The sequence below is a fragment of the Bos grunniens genome, chromosome 20 (genome assembly GCF_055505025.1).
Source record: "Bos grunniens cultivar Pamir isolate PY7600 chromosome 20, Bosgru_T2T1.0, whole genome shotgun sequence".
NCBI classification, from domain to species: Eukaryota; Metazoa; Chordata; class Mammalia; order Artiodactyla; family Bovidae; genus Bos; species Bos grunniens.
The window spans coordinates 54,875,787-54,893,858 of record NC_141184.1 but is presented as its reverse complement, the minus strand read 5'-3'; the positions used below and the strand labels follow the sequence as shown (position 1 = coordinate 54,893,858).

At 34.0% G+C, this 18,072-nt stretch overlaps 1 protein-coding gene across 23 annotated transcripts in view; it reads right to left on the bottom strand.

The window, feature by feature from the left end:
- Positions 1–18,072, bottom strand: part of KIF2A (kinesin family member 2A) — a 71,364-nt gene that overhangs the window by 6,669 nt on the left and 46,623 nt on the right. For 10 of the 23 annotated variants that reach the window (XM_086361872.1, XM_086361874.1, XM_086361880.1 and 7 more), the window contains 12 exons: positions 17,867–18,029; positions 15,875–15,965; positions 15,714–15,777; positions 14,772–14,863; positions 14,268–14,410; positions 13,755–13,959; positions 12,362–12,472; positions 11,237–11,304; positions 8,207–8,320; positions 6,890–7,040; positions 3,617–3,718; positions 707–842 (listed from right to left, as the gene is read on the bottom strand). In XM_086361872.1, coding sequence (XP_086217998.1) covers positions 707–842; positions 3,617–3,718; positions 6,890–7,040; positions 8,207–8,320; positions 11,237–11,304; positions 12,362–12,472; positions 13,755–13,959; positions 14,268–14,410; positions 14,772–14,863; positions 15,714–15,777; positions 15,875–15,965; positions 17,867–18,029 — 1,440 coding nt within the window. The remainder of the gene's footprint in view (positions 1–706; positions 843–3,616; positions 3,719–6,889; positions 7,041–8,206; positions 8,321–11,236; positions 11,305–12,361; positions 12,473–13,754; positions 13,960–14,267; positions 14,411–14,771; positions 14,864–15,713; positions 15,778–15,874; positions 15,966–17,866; positions 18,030–18,072) is intronic. The other 13 variants (XM_086361884.1, XM_086361886.1, XM_086361875.1 and 10 more) reach the window with 2 other exon arrangements.

Sequence of the window (18,072 nt, the reverse complement as noted above, 5' to 3'; positions counted from 1 at the left end):
GTGCTAAAAAATCTAGCAACTTCAGTCAAGTTTCATGTTGCACTGCATGTACACACAAAGAAGTCTACTTGCATATAAATGAAGATGGCTAATTTGCCAAAGCCTAAGAAATCAGCACATATAATACGTGCTTATCTGAAGTCGCACAGATAAGCTAACTAAAAAGCCAAGAAAGAAGACATGGCATTTGGTAAGCCACATGCTTCCCTTCATAAGCAAAGCAGAAAGACTAGCTGTTTGGAACCTTTCCCCCTTCATTTTCTAAAACAAGAGTTCAAAGGAAAATCATGACAAAATATGCACAGAAAGGAGATGCAGGTAGGAGGTGATAGAAAGATGACCTGGAATAGATCTAAACCAAGGAAAATAATACTGAAAAGAATTGGCCTAACAAAGCTCTGCATGGGTATATAAAACTTAAAAAACTTGTTAAAATGTATTTTCCCTCTTTAATCATAAGATGTCTATCTTCTCCAAAGACGAAAACAAAAAAGATGACTAGAGAGCACTTAAAATATTTCATGTTTCATTTTCAGGGGGAAAAAAAAAAAAAAACGGAATGGTGGGTTGGTCTTTATAACTCTAGAAAGATGCTAAACGTGCCCATAATTTTCACTTCAGATGTCTTTTTACAATATGAAATCCTCCCACTAATTACATACAAATATTAGGCAGATTTCAAACGATAAAATGAAAACAGAATTACCCCGCAGTTCAGTCAAAATGTCTATTTTTTGCTCAAGAATAGCTTCAAGTTGCGTGGCGTATGAATCCACATCATAGTCTACTTCTTCAGTCATCTCTAGGAGAGCCTTTTCATCTTCTAACCATCGGATAGATTCCTAAAATGACCCCCCCCAAAAAAAAACCCAGTAAGCCTCTTTATAAGACAGAAACCAGTGTATAGATTTATTTTAAATATACTCAAACATACTCAAGACAGTATTCTCTGAAATATTTATAACCATAAAACATCTTTATTTATAGAATAAAATCAAGAAATATTTCTTTACATTCAAATGCAAACATGATAGGAAAAAAAAACGTCCTATTTTTACTTTGAGCGGGGTTTAGGGGAGGGAATGAATCAAACACAGACACACACAGACCCACATCCCAACAAGTGGGGTTTGGGAAGGGAATGAAGCAAACACACAAACAGGTGGAATGAATCACACACGCACACACACCCATCAATGAGCAGAGTAAATCTCAAAACCTCAGCTATCCCTAAAACAACAGGTGTAATAGAACTTCTGAGCAATCTCATGAGGCCTATGGGAGACTATAACTTGTAAATTATCTGATATCCATTTGGGCCTCACAGAGGTTGCGCAAAGAGGTAAACAAATTCGAAACAGTAGCTCTTCAAAATTATTGACTGTAAGGAAACACTGGATAGCTCCCGTTTTTTTGGCTGCACTGTGTGGCTTGCAGAATCTTAAGCGTTCCCTGACCAGGGACTGAACCTGGGCCCTCAGCAGTAAAAGTGTGGAGCCTAACCACTGGACCACCAACGAATTCCCAAGAAAGCCCATTTAGAAGAGTCAAGTGAACCACTAAATAGTAACTAATTACTACTATTCCTAAGTGCTTTAACGAAACCACTGTTAACTCAGTTTAGATATGTGGAATTTATGAATTTCATTTTTTCACAATGCCATGAACCATAGATTATTAACAAGGTCAGATCATTTTAAATTAAAGAGTTAGGGGATATAAATACGGACACTTTCTAACTTTTTACAGTACACACAATTTCACTTTTCCAAACACCAATGTAATTCAATGACTAATTACAATTAGACTATATATCACCATCTATTAGAAGACTAAATATGCATTGATTAAAACACAGGCACACAACCTCCCAGTAATTTTTCTTTTCCTTCAGCTATACATTTAATTTTTAGAAACAAAACCCCAGTGTGAAAAATGGCAGTTCACAGAAGGGAGGAACAGTGAATAGAATTTTAAGACTATTAGATTGAAAGTCAGAATACTCAGTTCTTCCAATAAACAAATTTTAGACTTCATTATAAAATGGCAAAGTGGGAAATGATGGGCTTCATATGACACTTCATTCAAGAAGGGCATAGACAACTACATATAATGTAATTTTAGTTGCTGAATTTATTAACTCACTTGAATACATAATATATATTAAGGGCATATACATATATATGCCCTTTATATACATATATATATACACACCCATTATATATGAATATATAATAAGAAGGGCACAGACAACTATATATAAATGTAATTTTAGTTGCTGAATTTATTAAATTACTTGAAACAAATCAGGTAAGAAGACAGGCAGGCACACTTCCTAAGAAATCTGTTTTGAGAAGAGAAGTATACTTCACTTTAATAAAGCATTCACAAGTCTACTGCTGAATTCCAAACCAATTCAACTATGCTGCACACACAACTACTCTATAAATGTACCAATTTAATTCTGACACATCAAGCATAAATTTCAATTTGAAAGCCTCACTAAACAACAAAGTTCGTGTCTGACTCTTCTGCAACCCCATGAACTGTAGCCTGCCAGCCTCCTCTGTCTATGGAATTTCTCAGGCAAGAATACTGGAGCGTATTACCATTTCCTTCCAGGTATCTTCCCAACCCAGGGATCGAACCTGCATCTCCTCATTGGCAGGCAGGCTCTTTACCACTGAGCCACCAGGGGACCCTGTTTGAGTTTTACGGGTGTTCTTATTATTCTAACAATTTTCTTAAAATTACAAGAGTCCTTTTTGATTTAATCTAAATACCTAGGGCTCTTCTTAAGAGAGTCATAATAAGGGTTTGACTTTAACAGTTTTAATCATTGTGTATCCAATTCTACAATTATAAATAGTTCTCATATTTTTGAGCCCGTCATCCAAATGCGTGAATTGCCTAGAGTTGAGGAATGTTAATATTTGTTTACAGATAAAGATTTCTTCAATATCAGAGAAGGATATACAGGTTAATAGGACAAAGGATTTATAGTACTGTGGGAAGGGGGTGGGGTTCAGGAGCAAGCCGACCACGCAGTCTCCATAAAGATGTTCAAATAGGTATCACTCTCCAGAATATTTTCTTGTTTAATAAAGAGGGGAGGATCATACAGTAAAAGGTTTTTTAAATAGGCTGAACACACAAGAGGATAAATACCTAAGGAGTTATGGCTATATGAAGGGATATATTCCTCCTCATTCATCTGCAACTGATGGCTCAGTCAGTGCAGTAACTCTCCTGAAATAACCTTCCTTTTCTGCAAAGACTAACTCTTCCTCAACTGCCCTGATACCCTTTAGAAGAGTTTTCCAACTGCCTACCATGAAGAAAGAGGTAAAGGAGGGCAGAAGATCAACTCCTCTAAAAATAGACAACTAACAAAAGCAAAGAAAGTGGGAGAATAGTAGAAATCAACTACATCTTTTTCCCACAGTTGCAAAGAAAGTTTGTTTGTAGTCATCATTCATTCTATTCAAATATGCCCTACAAATAGACATATGCATAAACATAAACAAGGGCTTTTTTAGATTAGTGTGACATTCAAAAGTCATTAGTAGCTAATTTTTCAGAAACACATGTGATTGAAGACCCCACCATACTTCACCTGGAATACTGCCCTGTGATCTTCTACAACTTGTTCTTCCATTTCTACCATTTGTGAGACAGCTTCGTGAAAGGTAAACAACTGTGGGGAAACCTCTTCTTCCTTAAAATAAAAACAGTTTAAAAACTATGACATAAGTTTATATTTTAAATGTTATAATAAAAAAGTGATTTTTCTATGTCATTTACAAAAATGCAACTGAGAAAGTGAGGAAGCCTGAATATTAAAGACTAAAAATAAAAAACAAAAGGCAAAACCAGAATTTCTTTTCATGGGTCAAAAATATTTAACATTCAGTAAGACAACTCAAACTTAAATGTATCAGTAAGAGATAGTTTTCACTTAGCCCAAGCTTTACTACAGAATTACTCTAAAAAAGCAGTCTCTTTCAGGAGTGCAACTGTTCAAAAGTACACTTATCACAGGCTACAAATATACTGAAATATTTCCTCAGCATTGTCTATTTTCACTAAGAATTCATATATATGTCTTAAATTTCTTTTCAGTATAAGAAGGAAAATGTTGAGTTTTAAGTTCATTCAATGTTCATTTAAAATAACACTTCAGTATAACAGAGATGTAAATATTACATCCTTCATGACTGTGACTATCAAATTGGTATTCTGAAGGTCTTAACTCTTACTAAATTTAAACTCTGAATTGCACTACATAATTTACTTATTGTTTTTTTACAGAAGTTTTAATGGATAATTCATGACTCTACTTCATCCACAAAAAACTACAAATGTACACATCATATATTTTGGTCCTATAACAAGTCAAACTTCTCCAGCTTTGTTTTCTTTGTTGAGCTTCCTTTCCAACGCTACTATCTAATGATTTATTTCCTCAAAACGCAGCCACAGTGATAGAGAAGTTCACTTAAAATTGTTGTATAAAATATCAGTGCAAAAGCAACATTTGTCAAACAAAATACACAATTCTAAATATATGGGTGTATCTTGGTTAAATTAAATATTGTAAGTAGACATTTGACTCATCAATACACTACCATCCCTACAAGTTTATATAATCACATTAGCTAAAGAATTTTTTATTTTCTCTTTGCGAAAAGAACCATCTATCTGTTTTTAATCAGGACATGCAGGCATGAGTCTCTCATATTATGTCTTTCTGGTAAACCCACAATCAAAAACCTTTACTTATTTATCTGCCCACCTCCCTGCCAAGCCCAGAACGTCCTGTGTTTCCTTTGCTTCAATATACTATGCAAATTCCTATCACTTCCATGCAGTCCATGCAGAGAACTTTTTTATCTATACAACTACTTACAGAATTCTAATGCACTTGATTATCCTCTTAGTCTGTCTACTGTATTACTTTTATCTCCAGAGTATGTCCTAGACACGAGTCCATTTTACCTACCTTGTTAAAATTTAATGTAGCAGTAAGAATATGTAACACACGCATCAATAGTTGAACTATCTCAAGATAGTTCCTTGGGGAAGGCAAAGTTGAAAGAAATTCACCCTCTCTCATACATGGAGAAGGTTGCAAGAACCCATAATGTCACGCTTAAAAAGCGTCTAGATTAGTTCTAGTGACCTAGCCAAGCTCTCCCAATTAAGGTCCCACAGAGACCCAACAGATACAAGAATAAAATGGGAGAGATATGCTGTAGGGCGTGCCTATCTCATTCTGGTTTTCTGTATCTTTGAAGGCACCATATGCAGGAGCAAGGCAGGGTTGCTTTAAGGATTTCAAAAGCAACTACAGTCTCTTTCAAAGCTTTTGGGGGACAGAGGATAGACTCACACCAGGATTTCATTTTTAGTTATTCATCATCTACGGTTCAAAGTTGAGAACTCTTATTTAAACCCGGTTTCTTAACTTCAGCATCACAGACATTTTGTGGGGGTTTGTGGAGGGAGAATGTCCCTGTGCATTGTACGATACTGAGCATCACCCCCCGCCTCAACCCACTAGATCTTAGCAATACCATCCCACTTGGGATGACCAAGATGTCTCCATACATTTTTTTCCCTGGAGAGGGGCCAAGTCATTCCTGGTTGAGAACTGCTGCATTAAGTCCTGCTTTATTAATAGGAAGTATTTTGGAACATGATAACAAAATTAGTATGTTCATTTGTTACTCTAGAATATTTGGACTTTAAATTTAGCTGACATAAGATTCACTCGGGAATAACAAAGACCCAGACTTCAATCCTGCCTGGCTTCAGCACGTATTACTTAATCTTTTAGAAAATGTGAGGATTATGTCAGTTAATAAAATGCTTAGCAAATATGTGTCATGAGGTAATAAGCAACTAATAAATGCTATCGTTTATCATTATAAGAAAATGCCACTTATAGGATTCTCAGTGGGAAAAGTGATACAAAACTATACAGATTATACATTTTAAAAATGAAGTTAAATAACTATGTGAAAATATCTGTGCTTTTTTGTTATTTTTTAATACATCTTTGTCCTTATGCATTATTATTTTTGAGCAATGGGGGAATCAAAATTTTAAATAATGAAATGTCACCAAACATTCAAAAATACAGAAAGCAGCTAGGTGTAATAAATGTCAGATTTTTTCATTTTTGATATAGTTTATGAGTCCTTTCAGTATATATCCATGTGTCTAAAGTAATCTTGTTTCTAAGCTTTATGTATAGAATATATTGCATGTACAATTCTCAAACTTGTCTGTTTCCTGTATTACTTTAAAAATTTCCCGATTTTAGGCACTTCCCTGGTGGCTCAGTGGTAATGAATCTGCCTGCCAATGTAGGAGACAGGGGTTCAATCCCCGATCCAAGAAGATCCCACATGCTGCAGAGCAACAAAGCTAGTGAGCCACAACTATCAAGCCTGTGCTCTAGAGCCCAGAAGCCAGAACTTCAGAGCCCACGTGCCCTAAAGCCTGTACACTGCAATGAGAAGCCTGTGCAACTCAACTAGTGAGTAGCTCCCGCTCAATGAAACTAAAGAAAAGCCCGTATGGCAACAAAGACCCAGCACAGCTAAAAATAAATCTCCCAATTTTAATCAGTATAAAATCTGGAAAAAAGAATAGTTAGATCAGGGGTCAGCAAACTTTAGTACATATTTTGGCTTGTGAGCTGTATGGTCATTGTCACCTCTGTTCTTAACAAGCATGGCCATACTTCAACAAACTTTATTTGTAAAATAGATGGCAAGCCCACAAGCTTTAGTTTATTGATTCCTGATTTAGAGGCCAGTTTTCACTTATTCTAGTATGTATGAAACAACTAAGATAATTACCATTATATTATGTCACTTACATTCTGTTCACAAAGAAGTTTTAGATCATCCCTCTGAGGGGAACTGCCCACACCCCACTGTGCCTCTAAGTCATCAATCTGATTTGGGGGATGGTGCATTATTGGACGGACGTCACCAGCAGCAGTTGGATCCACAGTCAGTTCTTTAACCCTATAAACACATAAGAGGTATCTTTAATTAACAAAGACTCATGAGGGATAAGAAATATCAACCTATTTAATATAAAAGCAATTCAATTAACATATTAATATTGATGATGTCAGCTTTCCAGATCAAATCTAACTGAAATCTGTGGAAATATTAAAGGTATGCTGAGATATTAAACTTAGGAATTTACTTAAGTACAACTTTATATAATTACTTCAAACATAATTACTGTGCATAACAAATTGAGAATCAAAGTATGCTATTCAGAATTTCAAAATAAATAAGAGACATGTGATACAGTTAAAAATGTTACAACAGTACTTAGATTAATAAATGCATCATTGTAAAAAATCAGTTTTTTTTTGGGGGGGGGGTGCTGCTGTGTGGCAGGTAGGGTCTCAGCTCTCTGACCAGGGATTGAAACCACTCTGGAGTGGAAGCACAGTCTTAACTACTGGACTACCAGGAAAGTCCTCCAAAAATCAAAGAATTTAATATACTTTGCAGATTTTTGGTAGTTACAAGGCTCAAATAAAATTAAAATACCTACACATGAAATATTTCTAATCCATAAAGATCAGAAGCTGTAAAGCTTTATCATTAAAAAAAGTTTACCCCCTTATACTCAAATTTACACATTTGGGAGAGGTACACTTTTTTTTTTTTTTTTAATTTATATTTACTTGTCACACCATGCGGCATATGGGATCTTAGTTCCAATCAGGGATTGAATCTGCACCCCCTGCGCTGGAAGCATGGATTGTTAACCACTGGGCCACTAAGGAAGCCCCCAGGTATCCATTTTTTAAGTCAAGAGGATCCTTGTGATTTCCTTGCACAAAGAATGTAAACTTTTCCTTTTAAATAAGACAGTCTATCCTTCAATAATAAATATGGAAAGATGACATCATCCTTAAAAATATGAGAGGGGGAAAAGGAAGCCTGAATTCTAAATCAACATTTTAAAGCAAATAAATGAATAAAGTATGTAAAAATTAAGATCATGCAGTATAACCACCACCTGTCAAACAAAATGAAAATGAAAAATAAAATGGCTCAGGACAAAAGAAGTATATGCCATGAAAGTAAATGCTACGAAACATTTATATATAGCACAATCCAAAAGAAACTATTTAAAATAAACATCGTATGTATAGAATAAAGTAGACCTGGTAATCGAAGGAGAAAAGTCGTCATACTCATAAGAAGGAGAGAGATCAGGGCGACTGCCACTACCCTGTGAGAAGGGAATGTCTGATGGACTAATTCCAAACTCCTTTACTCTGCAGCACCAAACAGCAACAAATTAAAAGAAAATGCTCTTGTAAAGACAGGAATGCACATTTCAAGTTTTCATTTAATACTAACTTGATTAGAAAAGGATCAACTTTGTTGTGACAATGCATTTACACTATCTTAAAAATAATTAAAGTTAAGAGGTTTTTGAACCCCTCTGTTCTATTGATTCCCTAACTCCATAATTCTTCCTTTTCCCAAGATCTTTTCTAGAAGTTTAACTAGACCATCAATTAAATTTGAAATGCCCTGTATTAAGCTACATGACCACTCGTGTCTAACTTCCTTCTGTAGTCAATACCATGAGTATTTTATAGCATTAATGAGTCCTCAACAGTCTTGCAGTCTTTTCAAACAGGACAGAAGAGAACTAAAGTCCTAATGGCATACAATCTTTATACTGAATTAACTTCTTTCCTATGCACCTAGAATGTATCAGTTATGAAGCAACTTTGGAACAAACTGAAAAAACAGTCACTCAAATAATTTTCTGTGTTTGGTGATTCAGATGATGAATCATGGCAAAGAAAATCCTTTAGCAATGGAATTTTAATTGTTCTTGACAATGTCTCTAACAGGTGTATTAACCAAATCACGGGTTTTCTGCACCAACTTTTTTGAGTTCCTATATCCTCTTTGGGCCAATCCTACTTAATAACAGCAAGCAATATTTATTAATTACTTTCTATCAGCAGATAGCATGATTAGTATTTCTCAGACATTATTTAACCATTACGACAATGTTGTGATATTACCACCATTTTACTGATAAGAAATTGGTTCAGAGCAATAAAGTACCTTACCCAAGTTCATTCAGTGAGAATGTGGCCTAACTGAGGTTCAAACCTGGCTGAGTACAAATTTTATGTTTGAACACTTCAATATATACCAACCATATTCTCTATTTTTCTCATTACTTCTCAAATTAAACTAAATGAAATTACTGTTTATACACATCAAAATAGTCACATAGATAAAACTAGTAATATCTTATACTTAGAATCTTTCTTTGACCTTTTGGTAATGTCTACTCTCAAAGGTTCAATATCACATTCATTTGCCCTTTATCCTTTATAGTCACTTTATAAAGCTTATTTACATACATGCTGACAAACCTAAATTTCTAATACTGAGTTAATCACTTTTTTACTCCCAACCCCATTACTTATCTTATTCTTTCAGAATATCCTAATTTAGGTACCCTTTTAGCCCCTAACCACACATTTTCCCTCTATTCAAAGCTCTCTTGCCCAAGCTGAACTATACTATATGCAGGAATTATATTCCTCAAATGAGCTATCAAAGGAGGTTGAAAATCTTTATTCCTAGAGATATGGAAATAAAAGACAGAACTGTTGGTCCCAGATGGTTAGTAATGTTGCAAATGAATCACATTACATGATAATAAATTAAAATATTTTACTTGGGTCTAAATGAACTAGAGGAATAGCCAAATACAGAAGTCTGAAGACATGAGGGTTTTAATTCTACAGCAGGACTATAACACTAAGCTGTTCCTCATCTCTCCCATGAACAATTCTGAAATAAGAAGCATTTTAAATTAGTGATAAAAACCCTACAATACCAAAAATGTTCACTATAAAGAATGATTAAACGTTCATAGCCAAGATTTTATAATTCAAAGTTTAAAAGGGATTAAATTTAAAAATAAAATTCTATTATATTTTTAAAGAAATTGTTATTTTTCATCTTTTGGCAAAAGCTAAGTTTATACTTTTCAACAGTTTCTACTGATGATTTTTTTAAATCTCTTAAAGCAAAAGCAAAATACCAAAGAACAAAGGGTGTTCTCATTTATGTGAAGTTCAAATACAGCTACCTATATTGTTCAAAGATACATTCATAGGTAGTAAAACTATTTTTAAAAAGGGAGAAAGAAAGAAAATTGAGCAATTTATTCCAAAATCAGGATAATGGATTAATGGATTGAGATTTATGTATTTATGCATGTTATTCAGGATCTGTGATCAGGATGGGACACATGGGGAATTTTCTGGGGGTACTGGAAATGTTCTATTTCCAGGTTTGATGACTAGAATTTGTACTTTATAAGTATTCATTACATTATATTATGTAAAGTATGAAGTTTTCATTTATTATGTTTGGGTACTTTCCTATATGCATATATATTTAACATCTTAATGGAAGATTAAAAATAAAGTCTCAATAGTGACTAAAACAAAAGCAGTACAAAATACTCATGTTTAGCAAAATTAAAAGACTCATCACACTAGAAATGGAATACAAAGAGGAATTTTATCTTTAGGTTAAAATCACAAATGCAGTATGTGATAAAAGAAATTTTAAACTATATAAATAGTTATTTAAAACAAGAGCAATGGGAACAAATTGTTTTAATGGTGTATAACGCTTTCTGTCCTCTCATTTGTAATAATCCAATTGTCTATTCAAGTTTGTAACTATATTTTCACCATATAGAACACCACAAAGAATGGTGCTATCACTATTAAATCCCTAGATTTCCCATGTATAACATTTAACATTATCAGAAATAACTGTTTAGCATATAGCAAAATAATTTAAGAAATACAGACTGCGCCTGATACTCACTTACTTTTGAGTCTTAACATAATGAGAACTAATACTACGAAATATAACTTGGTTAAATGGAAAAATGTATCATGTTCTTGAGTAAGACCAATTCTACTAAAAATGTAACTGTCTTCTCAAGTTGCTCAACACAACCCTAATTATTTTTATTTTTAGGATGTGATAAAATTATTTTAAATATCATTTTAACAAATATCATGCAAAAATTTTTTTGAAAACGGAAAGAACAGTAAGATTTACCCTGTAAGATATTAAATCAAATCAGATACTGTTCTATTCCTTTTGAATTTCAAAATAACCATATCTCATACCTATTTGCATATCTTAATGTATTGAGGGTATTTTCACAGGATGCCATTCCTGGAGAGATTGTGGCAATCTATGGGGGGAAAATGCAAAGATAAAGAAAATGTTATAGATGACAGTAATACTGACACGTGGTTCCTTAAGGTCTAATCTTAATACGGTCTCCCAAAGGAAAGAAACTCCAAGGTAACTCAGTATCTCACACATGTAGTCATATAGTAATTACAAACTCCAGTTAAAATATAAACAGCTCTAACAGCACCACAAAATGATCAAACATCAGGCAGAGAATGGAGGTCAACACCTCAAAGAAGGGAGTAACACTGAGTACTCACTGCCCCTCTTTTTGATAAATTTTTTTTTTTGTCTAAGGGCAAATTGTGCTGCTGTCACATAGGACAACTAAAACTTCAATAAAAACCTGGAGTTTCACTAGTTAAGAAACTAAATAAATAAAGCACAGTTTGGAGGTGGGCACCATAGCAACTGGGAAGTGAAGTCTGTCCCAGAAGAGAAGTAACCACAGAGTGAGAAACTCGTGTGTGTGTGTATGTATACATACACGTGAGTACTCTACCCAAATACACACATTACCCACATCTCTGCCTGACCCCCAAACTGGAGTACACAAGGCCGACTATAAGAAACATAGCTAAGTCTAAAAGAGCTAAACAGAGATTTCAAGGTCAGTTGCTGCCCAGAGCAGGGGAGACAAGAGTTTGGAGTTCAGCTAAGTTAACTTTCTGCTAAAATAATAGTAACAACAACAAACCAATAATATTCAGAAGAACATAACAGAATCCAGAGTGTCTGTAAGATATTCATTCATAATGAAAATTATATAATCCAAAATTCTAGACATATGAAGAAAGAGAGAAGTGTGACCAATATGTAAGGAAAACAGAAAGCAATGGAAACCAATCTCACGAGGACTCAGAGATGTTGTAATTAATAGAATGCATGAATGTATTATAACTGTAATACAATCCTATCAGATTGGCAAGGACCACATTTTTAAGTTTCACTGTATCACAGTAGAAAACTTTAAATGCCATTAATGTATTTCATAAATTTCCCATAGATGTTGTATAATTATTCATTTAGGATTAAGACAAAACAAGCAAACTTACCATGCAGGTACGAGAGTTTTCACCTATGAATGAATCTCTTAACACCTGAGTGAGTTTACTTGCTCGGAAAGGAGTATGAGGTTTATTTCTACCTAAGGCTCTGATGCACTCCTGAAAATTAAGAAAGCAAATTTCACAGATTATGTTTCTTATAAACAGTAATCTTAACGAACATATTTAAAAGATCTCTTACAATAACCCTAACATTTAAGATCTGATCAGCTCTGAAGATTCTATCAAGAGTTTTGTTTACAGCACAGTAAAAATGTTCTTATAAATCCTTATTCAAGAAAATGAAATTTGGGAAATAAAACCACCAGAAACAAACCCCATAAAACAATCTAATCAGAAGACTACTTTGTTAATTCCAAGAGATTCTGCCGGAGACTATGACTGGTGTTTAGAAGTGACAGGCAGCAGGATAACTGTTGTTGTTCAGTTGCTAAGTCATGTCTGACTTCTTGTGATCCCATGGGCTGCAGCACGCCAGACTTCCCTGTTCTTCACTATCTCCCAGAGGTTGCTCAGCTTCATGTCCATTGAGTCGCTGATGCTATCTAACCATCTCATCCTCTGCCACATCCTATTCTCCATTTCCCTTCAATCTTTCCCAGCATCAGTGTTTTCCAATGAGTCGGCTCTTCACATCAGGTAGCCAAAGTATTGGAGCTTCAGCTTCAGGATCAGTCCTTCCAATGAATATTCGGGGTTGATTTCCTTTAGGATTGACCTCTTTGCTGTCCAAGGGATTCTCAAGAGTCTTCTCTAGCACCACAGTTCAAAAGCATCAATTCTTTGGCGCTCAGCCTTCTTTATGGTTCAACTCTCACATCCATACATGACTACTGGTTTGACTATAGTCAAACCATAGCTTTGACTTTATGGACCTTTGTCAGCAAAGTGATGTCTCTGCTTTTTAACATGCTATCTAGATTTGTCATAGCTTTGTTAAACTTTTTCCATAAAAGAAAAAATAGAATGTTTTCTTTTCTTTGTTAGTCAAGGGAGATATATAATATTGGCCTAACTTTCTGAAAGCCATTCCACATTTTTCAGAGAAACTTTCTTAGCTTAGTTTTGTGGTTCCTTGTTCTCCTTCAAGAAAAAAGATTGATTAATGATTAAGGCTCCCTGGAATCTCCCTAAATAGCCTGTCAACTATTTGGAAGTGGTGTGTCAACTAACAGATCTTTTAACTACCCTAAAAAGAATAAATAATATGTATAAAGAAAATTTCTGGGAACAATAAAAATCTATAACTGCAAATATAAATAACTAAATTTTGATAATCTCTCTTATTAGAAAAAAACAAACACTATCATTTTGTAACTGAGTAAAACAAAATTAAAGTCAAAAGTAAGAGACTTTTCACAATTAAAAGGACTTTATTTACCTTGAGTGCTAAAAGGCTTTTATTAATTTCAGCACCTTCAAGCCTAGTTTGCCTGTCCGCACTGGAAGTATCAGCTCCTCTTTCATTTCCAGCCAAATCGATGAGAGAAAATTTGCCATGTAGTTTTCCTTTCCTTCTAAGGATAATCTGAAACACTGCATGGCTCCGAGATGAATGTGCATTTGCAGATGTCTGACCGGACGTTCTACAATGTAATTAAGAACATTTTGATATGTAAAAAGTTCAATTTGTGCAAGCCACAATGTTTTCATTAAAAATAGAAACAAAAAACTATTCCGTTTTTATTATTTAAATACAATAGAGCTATTGTGAATTAACAACACAAATATAATGAGATTAATGCAGTTTAACCTGGCACACTTTAAAAAGTCTGGATGACCAATGATTTTTACTTCCAAGATACATCAGATAACATCTTGCTTTGCTCTCAAGTTATAATCAAATAATCTAAAATTGATCATCAAATTGTTCCTCTTTATTAAAATGAGTTACCTGCAACTGTTGCCTATGTCAATGAGTTTTAGTACATCTTCAACACATTTGACCTCCCGTTCCTGTAATCCCACCACTTGAACCTGCTGTTTTCCATCTTCAAGCACTCTTAGTTTTGTTTTCCTATTTAGCAAGTCAAACACCTAAAAAAAAAAAAAAAAAGCTTTTGAAAATAAGAACAGTTCTATAAAAATGAGTCATTCAGAGTCTAAAAAATTTTTTCAGAGAATCCTAGTAATAATTGTTATTAGAATAGTAATGATTGATATTGAAGTTAAAGATTTCAAAGGGAATTAAAAAAAAATCTTATACACAAAACTTTAAAGTAATATTCTAAATACATATAGCAATTATGTGGTGGCAACAACTGTCCAACAATGTGAATGCACTCAATTCTGGTGAACTTCTACACTAAAAAATAGTTAAAATGGTAAATTTTATGTTATGTATTTTTAAACCACAATTTAAAAAGCTTACAAAAATTATTTTAAAATTTCAACTTACCTTACCACTATAAATTTCAAAAAAGGTTGCATACACTTGAAGTTCCAACTTCTTATAGTTCGGCTTCTTTAGCATTAAAAATACATCCCGAGCTGCCAATAATTTCATATGGAGAAAATTTGTTAAGATGCAAAAAAATTGTTTTTAAAAAGAAATTCAAATTTTCTATTTTCAGAGGAATCAGTTTATGCTTACCTAGAATGATAGTATCAATAATAAAAATGAAGACTAAAGTGGATACTAACCTTACAAAAAATAGTAAGTTTGTCTACATTGACAGTTTAGAAGTCACTCTCCTTCATATTCAAGAAAAGAATGCTACTACTTATGGAGATCAGCCCTGGAGGGAATGATGCTGAAGCTGAAACTCCAGTACTCTGGCCACCTCATGCGAAGAGTTGACTCATTGGAAAAGACTCTGATGCTGGGAGGGATTGGGGGCAGGAGGAGAAGGGGATGACAGAGCATGAGATGGCTGGATGGCATCACTGACTCGATGGACGTGAATCTGAGTGAACTCTGGGAGTTGGTGATGGACAGGGAGGCCTGGCGTGCTGCGATTCATGGGGTCGCAAAGAGTCGGACATGAATGAGCGACTGAATTGAACTGAACTGACTTATCTTTATAAATAGCATAAGATTACAGGTGGTCACAATAAGGGTACTTTCATAATTACACCAAATGGGAACTTTTCACAAAGCAGCTATTCAACAATACTAAGCTCCAACAATGTGTCAGATTACAACACACACACAATCAAGATTTCTGCCCCCAAAGCAAAGCTCTTTCCAAAGCAGTCCGATAACCTAAAACTGACAAAATACGTATAAGGACAGCATTAATTACCCTTAAAATTCTGCACTGTACTTACAAATCTTTTCCCAAACTACCTGAATAATATTCAAGAAGAATGTTATAAATGATACCCAAAAAGGAGTTACCTGCTAATGCATAAATTCCTTTAGAACAATCTTGATTCTTTCCTGAAAAGTCACCTCCCATTGTCTATATGTTAAAAAGAAGAAAGAGTTTAGGTCTTACAATTAAGGTATAAGAAAAATAAACCCGCTTCCTACCAGGATGTAACTAACGAATTACTTACATGAGTCTTTCCACTTCCAGTCTGCCCATAAGCAAAGCATGTAGCCATTCCCCTCTCAAATATAGTTTCCACTAGTGGTCTAGCTGTAAACCTTAAAAATAAAATGCACCAGTCAGAATGTACTGTTAATATTTAAATTAAATAAGTAATCAAACTAGTATATAGTGTTATTAATAAACAAATCTTACACCAAGATTTTTAACAAACCAGTAGGCTCAACTCTAAGACCACAATTGAGTCTACTGATTTAAAATTTTAAATGTCCATGTCCTAGAATTGCTTAAAGCTCTTTAACGCATATCTTCAAGCAATAATTCCATAATAAAAAATGGCCACAAAATTAATAACTGCCAGGGGGGATAAAAAAACCTGATAGTAGCTGAGCTAAAGACATACATATTAATAGAGGACAATAGTTAAGTTTTAAAAAGTAACAACAAAATATGGTAATATCAGCCAGATAAGTAGGACATACATGAAAACCAAAACAAAAAACCCCAACCCAAACTCAAAAATATATCAAAGGTTTCAACAGACACAGAATCAAGACTGGTAATCTCAGAAAAGAAAAGCTAGAGGGGGAAAAAAGTACAAAAACATTATCTTAACAAGTATAAAAGTGGTAAAATTTTCCTGAATGTGAATAAGCAAATATAAATGATGCTTGTAAGACAATGAATTCTGAACTGATGAATAGTCTTGATTCAGGAAAAGGATGCCCAAATATTATAAATAAGCAAATATAAACAATCCTGGTAAGACAATGAATTCTGAATTGACAGTCTTGATTCAGGAAAAGGATGCCCAGTATTATGTATTGGTATAATCACCGCTGGAGTCAAGATTAAAAAGGTAAGGAGGGACAAAAAAATACTTCACTGAGCAGTGCTCTAAAAAGCGTGATACAAAACAAATGGGTTTTTTACACAGGCTTCAAAAGAACATATGTGAACACTTTATACAGCTCTACTGATTTTTCAAAGGCACAACTGGAGAAAGTACAGAACAAAAGAAGCAGAAAAAAGTTTGAATCAAACAGAATTAGAAATGAGTCTGAAGAGTGATAGGACAAAAAAAAAGCCTAATTCCTCAATCCACGGAAGTTAAGGATAAAAGAAAGGGGACAGAATTAATATTGGTAAAATTAAGCATAAATACAGGGTGAAACAAAATGTTTACTAAATCTAGCACATACACAGAAACACACATTTATAATGATTTCTTGAAAATGATTATAAAAGTCAGACAGATATTTATGAGACAGTAGTGGAGGAGACAAGGGAGTGAGGGAGAAGGAGAGGACTCAGTTTTCAGAAAGGTAAAAAATACACAATTTATAATTATAATTCCCTTTTTAAACAAATTCTTCACAATACCTCTATCTAGCATTCACGTACTCTTTAATTTTGCCCTCTTCTTTAGAGCTGAACTCCCAGTTTACTGGCTTAAGACCAGAGGAGTTGATCTTAACAGGATCTCATTTATCATAACTTGTTAGCATTCTAATTAATTTTGTTTTCCAGTCAAATTTATAAAATAAAAGGGCAATGAAGCATAGCATTCAAGTAACTGCCAAGAGCATTTAATATAGACTGAAATAACAATGTTGCTAAAATTGACCTGTTAAATAATGAGAAGTAAATGTTTACAAACTATGTATGAAAATCTAAATTCGGATAAAATGTGGGACACCAATGCATAATACACGTAAGTTTGAAATGTTTGTAGGTTAAATATGCAAACATAAGAATTTGATGTACTAAAACTATTCCAAAGTTTAAATATGATAAACTAGGCAAATGCACGTAGATTTCAGAACTTTTTTCCTTAAGTGGTCAATAAAGATTTAGACAAATAAGTGTCTGATGTATAACAGTTATGGATATTGCACCTCTGGAGAGATATGCCAAGATCAATGTAAGTTTCAGGGTGGTGGTGAACACCCTGAACACAGAACAAGAACAAATTATGATTTACAACAAATTTACCTACCTGTAAACCATTTCATTAGGAGCTGAGTCATCAAAGGCATAATCAAAACGAAATGTTTGGTTTTCTAGGTACCTTGTTAAATCTACTTTTTGTTTTGGTTCATGTACCATCACAACATCTTTACTAGGGATTGTGATTACATCAAGATCTTTCATTTGAGTTTCTAAAAGAATAAATAAAAAAATCAACGGCCAGTAATTTCCACA